The 14,723-nt window shown below is 37.1% G+C and overlaps 1 protein-coding gene across 1 annotated transcript in view; it reads right to left on the minus strand.

Annotated features, from left to right (window-relative positions):
• srgap2 (SLIT-ROBO Rho GTPase activating protein 2) overlaps window positions 1-14,723 on the minus strand; it is a 91,548-nt gene that overhangs the window by 5,169 nt on the left and 71,656 nt on the right. The window contains 11 exon segments of the mRNA XM_079858055.1: window positions 64-271; window positions 515-594; window positions 4,308-4,532; window positions 6,767-6,872; window positions 7,001-7,135; window positions 7,239-7,316; window positions 8,476-8,536; window positions 9,493-9,523; window positions 10,011-10,038; window positions 12,507-12,591; window positions 14,128-14,325. Of these exon segments, the coding sequence (XP_079714181.1) occupies window positions 64-271; window positions 515-594; window positions 4,308-4,532; window positions 6,767-6,872; window positions 7,001-7,135; window positions 7,239-7,316; window positions 8,476-8,536; window positions 9,493-9,523; window positions 10,011-10,038; window positions 12,507-12,591; window positions 14,128-14,325 (1,235 nt within the window).

The following is a 14,723-nucleotide window of genomic DNA, read 5'->3' on the forward strand; positions in this document are numbered from 1 at the left end:
CTAACTTAGAAAAGCAGTTCTGACCAATATCATTAGTTAAAATCAATGAACCGGACAGCTTACATGTCCTGCACTACTATGTACTGATGTGGAATGAGTCCCTCTGCGCCGTTGTGGCGACCCTCCCACCAGTCCTCAGATGCACGGTGGTACAGCAGCAAAGACGCCCCCTTCTTAAAGGAAAGCTCGCGGTTGGTGCGTCCAGAGTAGTCGAAACGTGCGATAACCTCGATGTGGTCAGACTCTGAAACGTTCAAGGACCCTGACTTTACTATTTAGAGACATGAGAGACAGAGAAAGACAGGAAGGGGAGAGAGCGAGAGGGAAGAGAGAGCATGGGAAGGTTATTGCATGGGAAGCCAGGCAAGTTAGAGCACACTCATCAAAACGGCTTTGGAGCTGCAGAGGGGGAGCACAGACAGAGGAGTGTGACATAGGAGCAGACTTTTGGTGCAGTGTCTTTTGGAAGATTTGTGTGCATGTTAGTATGGTCTTCAATGGCGTCTAGGCTCACCATCATCGCTGTTGTGGATTTCAGAGGTGGTGTCAGGTGCAGGTTCATCCACTAGGGGGGGCTCAATGTGTGGATTATCACTGTAGAATTGACAGCAAGAGAGATGAATCAGTGGAAACCTCCATTACAGACTTCAGAGCATTAGAAATGACAACACAAACGTTTTTTTACATTCAATTTACATGCAATACATACTCGCATATACACTAACAAGTTAAAAGTTTGGAGACACCTGACTAAATTTATGTTTCTCATTATCTTAAAGACCTTGTGATGCACAGGCTTCTGCATAAATGCTTGAAATTAAAATATTATGTTTTTTTGTTTGTAGATAAATATAAATTGTGTGAAGGTGTGAATTTCCATTTTAAGTGAAATCATTTTGCAAATAAATTTACAAAATTACCATTAAAAAGTTTAAATGTTTTTGAAAGACATCTCTTATGCTCACCAAGGCAAAGAGACATTTTACTATTATTATCAATGATGAAAACAGTTAATATTTTAGTGGAAATTTTTATGCAATGTTTTTTATTTAAAATAGAAACATTTTGTAATATTATAAGTGCATTTACTGTCACGTTTGATCAATTTAGTGCATCTTTGCTGAATAAAAGTATTTATTTCTTAAAAAAAAAAAACAATGACTCCAAAATTCTGAACAATTGTATGAATAAATAAATAAATAAATATAAAAAAATGCACCAAAATACCAGTTATTGCCACCAACAACACAAGAATGGAAGCTTTTTTGAAAAAAAAAAAAAAGCGATAAGCTTGTTTATAATTTTTATAATACTATTCTTAATATGCATGGTTATAGGTTTAGTTGCGTTTTATTATTTTCATTTCACATGCAAATAATGACCCAATCATGACCCCTTTTTGGGTCACAACACACCAGTTTTGTGTAAAATTTTTACTGCTTAATTCCCATACATTTCATAGTTTTGACAACTTATTGAAAAATGAGGAAAATAGTAATGATCTAGAATAAGTAGGTGTGTTCAAACGTTTCACTTCTAATAATTATTAATACTGGACTGAGAGGGAAAGAGCAGAAGCACAAAATATATTCCCGAAATGAATGTGGATATTTCTGAGAACCAGTTATGCCTTTAGGTCTCTCTACGTCTCTCTTCATTCCTGAAACAGTGTGTTCATAATTCTTTGAAGCAAAACAGGAAGCAGAACACAGATACGAGGATCAAAGCTGGACCTTCCTGTGGCCTCTTGCCTCCAAACTGAACCGGCCCTCACTCAACTCCTGTGGGGAATCTAATGAGACCAGAATACACTGTACTAACGCACAGGAAAATGGCTCGTTTCCAAGGTCATGCAGGCTTCAATGCTGATAACAACTCTGTTATGCCATTCACAGGCCAAGAAACCCTCTAATACCCTACTATTAATTTAGTATAAAACCCATCTGATCTCCCATTGAGCACTCAAGCAAAAACACTGACTAATTTACTGTCATCACTGTACCAATAAAAGCTGCTCTCTCGTATCATGCGTTGGAGGAAATTCAAGCTCTGTAGAGTGAAAGTGTAGTACTCTACCCAGCTGGAATATATCTCACTAAGACCATCCCGCTTTATTACATGCAGTTGGCAAGCATGAAGTCTGGGCTAATGAAAAGCTTAGTTTCATTAGAGAGCAGCTTTAGACAGAAGGAACTTAAGGGTAATGACTGTATAATGCTAATCTTTGCCTGGTGTGTATAGGCATAGGGTGACATTGTCAGGCAGGTTTGGCAAAGCACACGTCCATCAGTGTTTCAGTGATTCTTTAAAATGACGGATTGGTCTCACTGAGCAGTCCGTTGCTGAAGAAGACCCTGTGATCCTCCTGTCACTCCATCTGAGAGAGTGTGTGTAAGCTTTGATCTGGGCTCTTAAGGTAAAATGATCCTCGTGGCTTCTTCACCCTTGAGCAGATGAGTTTGTGTTCAGGGAGGTCAGAAGCTGCTCTGATTCTTAATGTCTTCCCCAGAGACACCGCATATCTCATTCTGCTCTCAGCATCAGTCTCAGACAAAACTTTGACACTTATTTTTACTTTTGCATGTGTAAGGAAGGACAGTGATGATCACGGTGCAAAAGACCAGTGAATTTCTCTGTCAAAAACGTTATTTTTTCATCAGACAGTTAAAGCACAATTTTTTCATTTGATTTAAATTGTATTCTTTTTACAAGAATGCAAGATATCAGGCTCTCATACAATGAAATTATGAATGCATGCAAAGACAGAACCAACTATGTAGTCAATGCATGCTTTTTCCTTTTTTGTTTTTCGATGCATTTTCTTTTTTTTTGCATAGAAAAATAAACCTGTAGATGTAGTTTACCCCTTTATTGGCAAATACTTTTGTCAGATAAATACCTTAGTTTAGTGTTTTGTTCTTCCCTCATGTTTAAAAATATAAAATATTTTCCTCATATTTTGATGGTTTAATTGAACTTGTAGGGTCAATGAAAAGAAATATCCCATAAACAGAATACATATATATATATATATATATATATATATATATATATATATATATATATATATATATATATATATATATACTGTATATATATAAAACAAAATCTTAAATAAATAATTATTTGCGTCTGTGCTGAATTTTATTTGTTTCACAATACAGAAATGAGAATTTGGGAGTAAAATGTCCTTAATTTTCATGAAAAAAATATCACTTTGTGTATTAAAATAGTGAAATATTTATTTTTCTTTTAATTTTGGGGTGTAATATGAGACATTTCTTTCTGATATTCACCCAAAAGTTTAGTTAAATAATGCACCCTAACTGGCAAAACAAAACAAATGTTTGCTTTTACATTACACTGCTCGATAAAATAATTTTCACATGAATCTCAAATTCAGATGCAAGGCTATACTGATGAAGATGAAGTTAAAATACAAAATGAACAGTAATTCATATCAGGTCAGGAACTGAGTTTGCAACGTGTTATCTACAGTATGTTGTCAACGTGTCCCGACTTCACGTGACTTAAAGCCTCAGGAAACTGAAACAAGACTCTGACTAAACCCTGAGCTAAAAACACATCATCTCACCAGCTCTAAGTCTTAATTACACCGCCCATGCAATCCAAACAATCACATGCATGAGAACCACATGAAAGGAGCCACGTCTTTATGCCTGCATCTCACAAACAAACCTGATCTGGATATGTTGCTTTCTTTTCACGGTGACACAGCAATCTGAAGTCATTTCCTCTTTTACATCCAAAACAGTTATTAAAAAGCTACAGGAGGCATTTCATTAGTGCTTGGCCTTGAGCAGGGAGGATAACCTCATTTTTAATTTAAAATCAGACTTTTCATGATGATGCTTTATAAGTCTGGCTGCCTTCCACAGTTCTGGTTGCCTTCATTGTCATCTCTTTGGGAGTCTAGATCGTGTGCAGACATTTCTGGAGGTCAGAAATCTATCCGTGTCTTCAACCATTCAACTGACGGTTTAAATGAGCATAATATATGTAGGATGCAAACTTTAAAAAGTTACTGGCTCCCTGTAGGGCTCTGTTGGTCTTTATAATGTCTATTTATCTTGATAATGTTCAATCCATCATTTCAGACCTGTCCTGCATTAAATCAAGCTCGTCTGATCAACTCATTTCTGGTTTTGCGGTTCGGCTGAGCAGCTGCTCCAATAAAATGTGGGGCCAAAATTCGCTGCCAATGAATTTTGCCAAGATTATGTGCTTCATTTTCATCCTTATTTCTTCTTTGTAACCGAATTCACTCGCATTGATTTTAGACTCACCAGTATTCCTCAGTGGCTCCTCCATGGTCATAAATGGGCCCCTCCAGCTCACGAGGCCCTGGAAAGATGCTCTCGTGATGGATAATAATGGTTTTGATGAGCTCGTTTACATGTGCCTGGCAGGAGACTTGGTCATGGCCCTCGGGCACAGACATGAGTGTGGGGCCGAAGCAGATAGCCAGGTTGTAGGGGTCCATCATGTTGTCGTCACTATACTGGGACAGACTAGTTAAAAGAGAGAGAAACATAAAAAAGAATTAACCAAAATATAGGAATGTTAATTGTTAATTCATTTGTTTTACCTAAATATTTACTTGAATTTTGAGTTCATATTTTAATAACAACAACACAAACATAAAAAATAAAACAACAAAAATATTTTATATCCTTTTATTAAGTGTTGTATTTTGGTTTTTATTTAATGAATATTTATTTTAGTAAAAAAAATATATAAATAATAATTAGCTTTCCATCCCCAGGGGTTTGTGAACCCCAGATTGGGAAACCCTGACTTAACGTATTGCTAAGAAAAGCCCGTATTTTTGCAATTATTTTTGCATTTTTCGAATGCTGTGTCAAGTTTCAAAGTAATTTTCAAACTTTAAAAAGACAATCTTGTTATGTCCGTGTTTTTAATGAACCTAAAATTACGTTAGATGAGGGATACTGCACAAAAATGTTAAGATGGTACTTGCATTGTTCCAAAGGTTAAATTTTTTTATATTAATTAAGCCCAAAAAAATTAAAAATAAATGCATCGAATAAAATTGAGAATAGATACATTAAATGCATTTCTTTAATTACAATTGAATAATTAAAAAAATAGAGTTAAGATTTGATGGTTTGAAGTATACCAAATATCAAAAACTTTAATCAAAATACTAGTCATACTATCCATAGTCATGTTAAACTGATCCCTGATTATATGACCATTCTCATGGAGAGACCGGCTCCTGCTGGACTAATGTGAAAAACAGACTGAGTTCCAGATTAGACTCTATCTACACTTCCTTACGACAGCTCATTTATCATGAGCCTAAGCCAGCTTCCTCCCATTTATGTGTGTCTGTGAGACTGCTCTGAATTGTAACACTCTTTTAACTGTCCGCCTTCTTACTTAATAGGATGCCCATTTAATTACTAAAAACTCAGATGTGTCCACAAAGTGGGGATAGGTATCCTTATTTGTATGTGTGTTTGGGGCGAGGGGGGTTGGGATAAAAGCAGTAGGGTCACATAAACATCCACATGGAGAGGCTCCAAGCCAAATTTATGAGCACTGTCCTTTCCAGACAGTTACAACTGCACAAGCGTCTCCAATTACCCTGCCTTGTCCTGCAAACGTCTATACCATCCCACTTGATGTGTTTTTGTGAGTGTATACCATGCATACCTTTGGACGATGCACATCATTTGGCTGTAACGCAGGCCAGAGCGCATTAGAGAGAGCAGCAGTTCTTTAGAGACCTATTCTGGCACCTCCATTGACTTTTATGGTGGAGGAAAGATCTATCGGCCATAGCGCAAACAGAGAAGCTATTCACTGAGGGCTACAGACATCCAGCATGGGAGCACTAATGGGGGCTTGATGGCGACACCATACCTCAACATACACTCGCTTCCCCCTTCTGGCTGTGATACGAGGGCTGGAAAGGGTTCAGATGCTTTAAGAAAATCAGACATGCCTGCGTGCATAATAGCGGTCTGGAGTAGAAGCTAAGATCGTGTTGTGGTCTGGAGGGTCTTTCAAAAGGACCACAGGGTGGAAAAGAGTGTAAGAATGAGAGGCAGAGATATGGAGGGACGGTTCCAAGAGGCTTGAGTGCTGTAGCCCTCAGATGAGGTTGGGTATGGGCCAATTTTTTCTTTTTGGGAAGAGAATATTTACATTTGTAGTAAAAAGGTCTAGTAAAACGGTAAGTTTAGATTGCATATAAGCTCTTTGTACGTTGAGGTAAAGTTAGCTGTAATAAATCACTGGAAAATGGCACTGGTTTAAAGGAAACGTTCCCCAAAATGATTCTGTCATCATTTACTCACCCTCATGTTGTCCCAAACCGCTAATTTTATTTTTATTCTTTTATTCACTGAAAAGCTCATATCTTCAGGGATGCAAACTAAAAAAAGGGGTCATGCCCCCCAGAAAGCAACTGAAATCCCCTAAATCAACCTAAAATGTGGATTTACAGTTGATTTTTAGCATGAGGATAAAGGGAAAAACGTACTCTTGACTCTCTATATATATACTCAGCATTCATTTTCATTATATGGAAAAGAGCATCTGGGCTGTAAGAAAGTTTGTTTTCCTGGCTGTAAGAAAGTCATACGGGGTTGAAAGGACATGAGTGGGAGTTAATGATTGTCATAGCCCTTGTCTTGAGTTGAAATCAAAGACAACCAAAAGAACAAAATGACTTTAGGGGAAACATGCAGAAAGAGCTTTGATCTGTGGAACTCACTGGTTGAGGAAAGCGAACAGGTATCTCATGATAAGCAGGGTGTTGCTGGGTATTGACAGCAGGACTTTGTGGATGTGGACAGCTCTGTCCTGGAGGTTCTCCATGGCTGGAAAAAACAACATGAACAAGACATGAGTTCATTTAGGACAAAAGCTCCTCCATTGTCTAATCTGGTAAGCCTGGTCTGCGGTACGCACGTGTACCGTGGGTGTAGGAAATAAAGCGGACACTCACAGACACAGGACATTAGGTCATGGAAGACTTCCTTAGGAAAGAGGGCGTTATCCAGGCCTCTGAAGTAGAGCTTTAACACTCCAGCGATGGAGTCCATATCGTGATCATTCTGGTCCCCAGCCAGCGGATCCTCACCTGGGACACAATGATGGAGAAGATAGTGACCCATTAAATAACACAAGTTTGATTTGAAATAGACAAACGAAGGCTCAGCATGTGACAGTCCGGATAGACTCACCTCTTTCAAAGGCGTTCTTAATATCATTGACTTCCACCTGGGAGCCAGACACCCTGAATATCCCCTCGTGATGGAGACCTGTACAGACACAGACATGACGTTATGGACACAGAATAGACAGGAAGTCCTGTGTTGGTTTACTCAACCTGACGTGTTTGTTCTTCATAGTAGACACTGATATAATCTTAAAATTGAAGCTGACCCTACAGCACAATGGCAAGAAAAGAAAAAAAAGTGTCGAGTTGAGAGTTTGCTGTCTGAATTGAACTTGATTGGATAAAAAAATAATAATATATTGTAATTAGTAAATAGTTATTTTAATTAGAAAAAGTAAATAATTATAAATTATTACAAATCAATGATTATTATAAATAAATAATTATAAATAATTTCTATTGTGTTTTAAAATAATAAACACATCATGACAAAAGTAGCCCGATTCACAAACTAATGACTCTTATGAGCCAGTTTTTTAAATGAATCACTTTAAGAGACGCAAGTTATTGTTTATGATGAATTACTACTGAATAAGTCAACACGGTTACTGAAGTATCTGACTAATTTGTGTACATGACAACTTAAAAACACTTAAAGACACACACTCCAAAAAGACAGGGTTACCACAACATTTGACCAATGAGTATCCATAAGATTTTCCAGTCATTCAAAGATTGTTTTTAAAATACCATTTTATAAAATCAAAAGTAATTTCTAACCAGTTGAATATTTTAAGCAGACCATAACCAGAAAAATGTATATTCACTAGAGACTTTTCCATGGATTTATTCACTTCAATTACTTTTCCAGGTCTGCAAATCAGTTTAAAAATCCCCTTGATATTTCCATGACATTGGGAACCCTGGTAATAAATGGTATAAAAATTATTATTATTTTTAATATGTTAAAAAATAGCATTATCTTGTTTAGTTTTAATTAGGACAAAATAACAATGAATCCTCTGATGCCAAAAAAAAGAAAAAAAAAGAAGGAAAAAAACACTGGATAGTGCAAAAGGAATGGAAGAGGTATATACTGAAAATAAATGAAGTGGAACAGAACACTTTGTTTATTTCATCAGGTAAAGTCCAGAGAGCGACACAGCAATAGTGCTTTTGGCAAGAAAAGGAAAGTGAGAGAGAGAGAGAGAGAGAGAGAGAGAGAGAGAGAGAGAGAGAGAGAGAGAGAGAGAGAGAGAGAGAGAGAGAGAGAGAGAGAGAGAGAGAGAGAGAGAGCTCACCGTGTCGACTGATGAAGCGAATACAACTCTCCACCATCAGGGGAATGATTTGGCTGGACTCCTAAGAGAAGGAAAGAAAAAAAAAAAAATAGAAAGTAAAATATGAGGGAGAAAATATGCAGGTCTGTTCAGATGATTCTGGGGGAAGGGTGGATGGGGGGACCTTTCTGAACAAGGGTCTCTGTTCCTCGGCACAGGACTCAAATAATAATAATATTTGCAAAAGGAGGCAAGCATCAAACAGAATTTAGAAGGGATGAATAAGCAGCACAGTTTGAGCCATGGGGGAATGGGGCAACGGTTGCTAGGAGACAGCTTCTCGCCACAGCTTCCTTTTGTTTATTTGGGTGAACAGGAAACGGCTAAGCGAAGCGGAATTTGGGCCACGTCTGGCCTGAACTACTCCTCGGAGATCACGCTCATATACTTGCTTACATGAATATAAAGCATTGCAGGGCTTTTTTGTATTCATTTTTAACTATAAATCTTATGTTTATCAAATCATTTGACTTCTAACCACAGAATATCGCTCTTACATCATTATCCTTCACTAGAGGGCGACATGGACATTAGGTTGGTCAAATGAGGAGATGCAGTGGGTCCTTTTGTTCGTTCATACTGTAAGGTTTTAAACTCCTGTAGGGTTTAGGTGGTAGGACCTGTATGCTAAATTTATCACACTGGCCCGGTTTACAAATTTATCTCACTGCCACGAGCACATTGATTGCGGGGTGGCACAGGCATATTACTGTTATATTACTTATCTTAAAGACATGCATTAAACAAAATGTACACATTTACAGCAAAATATCACATGGAAGTGTATACATAATTATACAGATACACATCTAAGTAAGTAGGGTTAGGAATGTTTTGTCTCGCACAGTATATGCATTTCAATAACAATAATTATTATTAATTAATTACAAAAAAAAAAAATGATTATGAATTTTTGTGGATAAATCCAGCATTGTTTGAATAAGAGTCACAATGCATCAGTGCATTGATGATAAATACCTGTTTCCGCAGAGTGGAGTTCCTCCGTCCGCTGATGGACACGAGAAAGCAGGGGAGAGAGAGATAGAGAGAGAGAGAAAGAGAAGTTCTGTCATTACGATGGATCATTTTCCCTCAAACCGCTCTAATTTTCCTCCGCATTCACTTCATAACCTGCCTATGTCCATTAGACCAGTAGAAATTACCCTCCTGAGAAAGATCCTATTTTAATACACTGGATTTAAACAAACACACACAGGCAGGCTTTCATTAGTTTTTGTTGTGAAAGCACTTGTTTTGTGTCTATTCTGTGAACTCTTGTTTAAAGGTCCGTTCCCATTTCCGTACTCCATTATAACTGGAGAGTAAATCACCTTCCACTGGCCTCAATAAATAAATCAGCAGATGTGAATAAAAGATGATTATGTCTAGACAAGATATTCATCTATAAATGGCCTTGAAACATCTGCATGTGTGCTAAATCATTTCTTGTGCGTAAATGGTTTACGTCGTGTTTGTGGGTTTCCCACAGCACTCACCTGGCGAGGCAGTAGTCGGTCTTCTGACCTGAAGGTAGAGATAAAAAAAAGGAAACAAGAGAGGAAAACCATTAGAAGGAGGCTGAATGTGTGAGGAAGAGGCCACAGCTGGAAATGGTTTCCTATGGGAATAAAAAACTCATCCCACTTCTTGTCTGTGCTGTAACAGAGGAACTTCCTGTGGGACGTGACCCTATATCCACATATTCCCCTCCAAACACATTCAGCGACATCACAGCGTGCTATTGTCCACATGTAGTTTGACTCAGCAAATGACAAACGTGCAACAGACATCAATGAGCTAATCTTCTAAACCACTTTGTTTCCCTCAATCTGTGCTAGAACACTCTTGTCAGTTCACTGAGTAACAGCTGGGGATGCACACACTGTACCCACACCATTTCACACCGAAGGCCGGATTTGAAAAAAATGAGTAAGACAGCCTGTGAATAACTAAGATATTTTAAATGTAATCAACAAATTCAATAACGATTACATTACTTGAAATCTTTCAGTGGAGGACGATCCTGGTGCTCTGAAGAAAACGTGAGTGGTGTTTAACTCATTGCTATAATGCTGGAGTCGATTATCAGTAATGATTAATATTGTATATTTAATTATACATGCTATTTCCTACAAAATGTTTAATTTAGTTTAAATTTAATAGCATCTAATGCTTATTAAAAAAAACACATTTAATCTAATAACACTGTTAAATGTTATCTTTAGAAAATCTTAAAATGAATATTTTTTTCATATTGTACATTATAATGTCGAGCACCAAATCAGCATATTAGGATGATCTCTGAAGGATCATGTGACACTGAAGACTGGAGTAATGGCTGCTGAAAATAGAAAATAGAAAACGGTTCTTTTAAAATTGTAATAAAATTGTTTCACTATATTATGATTTTTCTGTATTTCAGCTTTGGTGAGCATAAGAGAAATTAAAAAACAGCATTGCTATCATCAGGCCAAAATGTTAATATCAGCACTGGCATTAATAGAACTGTGCAAGTTCCAATTGGGGAAGAAAGTTAATATATTTATTAGAATAATGTACAAAATTATTACTTCATATCAAAATGATTAAATCATCTTTCTGACTGCACTAGTCTCAGCTAGCGCTGGTTATTCCTCAATAGAGTAATCAACACCATTACTCTATCCATCATGCATAATTATCGCTTCGTTATCATCAGTGCCATCAGTCTGATTCTCTCAGTTTCATTTCCTGTTCACTGGCTGTCCTAACTGACTGGCTGACAGTTCTGTTCAGTCTGGAGGAATGAACGTGGGAGGTACATCAGAGTGAAAAACACTCCAGGAAATCCCCGCTGTGCTCTTCTCTCTTCAGATTTATTTTCTCGGCCTTGTAGCATGGCACATGACCTTTGACCTCCACCATCAAGGCCTGCCAGTAAGCAAGTGGATAAGATCATGCTATGGTCCAGAGGACAGTACTGGGCGGCACTGGCCTGTTAACGCTTCAGGCTCTTATGAGACTGACGACATCTGTACCATTCTCAAGCTAACACACACACATGGTCAGCTCAGTACCATCTCTGCCTGACACTGCAACATCCCACATATGTGTATTACCCTATCCTTCCCATCATTTTTTTATTTGATTTTTATTTGATTTGTCGAGAATTGTTAGAACAGTGCTACAGTATTAGTCCAAGAGCCCATTATTCACTCAAATGATTCATTAAAAAAATTTACTCATTCAAGAACGAAACACAATGACTTTCTTTATGAGTGAGTCAGTTGAATCATTCGCTCAACTGATTTATTCAAAAACACTGCTTTACTTCGGTATAAAAAAGTGACTAGGTATGTTTACATGCACTAATTTTCATCCAATCCAATTTCAGATTCTGAAAGTTCTTTTTATATGACCCCTAAACCTTTCAATATGATTCACATATGATTCACGCAGTCGCTGCATTCAGAACCACCGTGATAATCCCACCAAAGCTACATAGAGTATAATTGTCGTTTTTTTCCTTGATTTTTTTCCTTGATTTCCTTGATGACGTAAAAAGATAACTGACATGTGACGTCAGAAGAGCTATTTTAGCACGTAAAAAAATGTATGTAGAGATATGCATTGCGGCACTGTGCATATGCCCAAGGTATTTTTGAATCGGACTAAGAAAATACATGCTTGTTTATTTTTCAGGTCTACACCATCCAATCCAATTGAAAATTCAATCTCAGTCGGATCGACTGAGGTGTTTACATGAAACATTTTCAGTCTGATTGAGTCATCAACCTGATTACTAACTGATTATTTGTCACACTGAATCATTTTCACAACCAGTTCATTCAAAACATTGATTCATTAAGGAACAAAACAACACTACTTCTCAAAGTGTTGCTTATTGAACTGCTGTATAAAAGCAATATTACACCCACAAGATTTTATGACTAGTTTTTTCCAATTGAATCCCCAAACACACATGCACACGTCACTCGAGAAAGATTACTCACTTTCTCCCAGAGTCTTTTGGATCAGTTCATGTTTAGCCTGTAGTTTGGTGATGAGGTTCCTGCCCTCCAGAAACTCCTTCAGTTTCTGAAACAGTAAATATAAAACAACTTGAGCACAACTGCAAGATCATCTCAACACTTATGAACAAACACTGTTGAGAAATTTCATTTGGATAGCTATTAAGTGAGCAGTACAATCAATCATCCTTCCTTTTCTCGACTTTCTGGCAAAGAATCCTTCCTCCACCCATTTCAATTTGCTGTGTAGTGTTGAGACTATACATCTTGTTGGCGTAAACATTAATTTCATATCCACTGGAGCACAGGGAGACACTGGATCTATGTGCTCTAATAGCTTATGGCTCTTTGGGGGCGAGAACCCTGACCTGATGGAAACCTGACAGCGGAGAGACAGATAGAGGGTTCAGGAGACTGATGGAGAGAAACCTGAACTGCGGAGCGAATGGGTGGGTGGACAGATGCTTACAATTTCATCATTCATATATCACAGCCATACCAGCAAAACAGTCATGCAGACGCAGGAAGGATAGCCAAGACATGGAGCCATGCTCTAGTGCTTTTGGCAGAGAAATAGACAAACTGAATGTACATACTGTAGGGAATTAAAGAGAAAGAGGAGAAATGGAGATGTGTAGGGGAGGAAAACATCAGGATGTGCTAAAACAGCCTGTACAACATCAAGTGACAAAACCAAACCTCTGCTTGCTAATCTTGTGCCTTCATTGATCATATAATATTCAATGATTGTCATATTAGACCAGAGTGAATGGAAAATCATATTCTTACTATCCTCTTGTTCTGAATTTTGTTTAGAATTTTTCAAAGCAAGTTTATTTCAGAAAAACTATTTTTGTATAGACACAAACAATCATTTTTGTTCAGTTATATACTGTATATACATACACAGTTTGATTGAAAAATATAACAAAATAAATAATATATAATATTATAAAACCCAAATGTATTATTTATTATTTTTTTGTATTAAATGTTTATTTTAGGGGTTTTGAATTAGATGTTTGAAACTATCATTCAAAAATTATACTACAAGAAACAAGAATTAATTTAGTATTTATTTATTTAAATTTTTTTAAATCTTAAAATCTCATAGTTACTGAGACACATTCATGTTGACAACGTGTTACCCCAGTCTTCCCTATAAACTCGCCCCAAGGTGTTTTTTGTGGCTCCCAGGGCATTGCTATGTGACTGAAACAGCATTCTGGGTATTTTGTAAAATCTGTCTAAAGAACAAATACCTCTGTAATGTTATTTGTGGAGAATTTCAATACAACATTGTTTCTTGTTTCTACAAACAAGGACAGATCAATGAAGAGCATTCATCTGCACCAGTCTCCTCTAATTGCTGTCTTCTTAATCAAAGGCTTCTTAAAAGACTCTGATAGAGAAGAAAGGACATTAAGCTGTATCTCAAACATTCAATTACTTATCTCTCCTCTCATCACCCTTCCTTTCCCATTTCTCTTTTCTCCTTCTATGCTCCCAGCAACAGATTTCCCACCGTTCAATCCACCATACCCTTTCTTCAACTGTGTGACCTCATATTTAACTGGTTTCTCTCCCTCTCCATCTCATTTACCGTGAAGTAGAACTGTTCTGTCTCCTGCTGGTTGGCTCGTCTCTTGGCTAGGCTGGGTTTGCTCATGAAAGACTCAGACACAGTGGACTTGACTGACTCCATTGAGTTACTGTGGTGAAAACAGTCAGTCACATCAAAGTCCTCAATGGTCACCATGTCCTGGATGGTCTGTAGAGTGGCCTCCATCGTCTTCTTCACCTATTTCAAACAGAATATGTGAGCGAAACAGCTATTTCTCCAGCTAGAATCAAGACATCAAGACATTTCATTTCCTACACAAAAGTGCTCTGCATTAAATCATTTTTGATTGGTATTTTTTATTTGTTTTTCATTAAAAATATCAAAAAAATCCTTTAAACAAGAAATATGTACTTGGAGCAAAATTTCATAAGATATTGAGACGTTTTACCCCACTGGCTTTTTGTATTATTTATGAGCATAAACCTCACAACATTTTGGCAGATTAATCTTTTAAAACAAGAAAAAAGAAATTTGAAATAAGACTAGTAAACTAAAATAATACAATTTTAAGTAAATTTGTTGTAAGACTCTCATAAATATGTTTAATGGAAGACAATTCCAAAATGCTGATTAAG

This window comes from Squalius cephalus (assembly GCF_949319135.1).
Source record: "Squalius cephalus genome assembly, chromosome: 22".
In the NCBI taxonomy this organism is placed as follows: Eukaryota; Metazoa; Chordata; class Actinopteri; order Cypriniformes; family Leuciscidae; genus Squalius; species Squalius cephalus.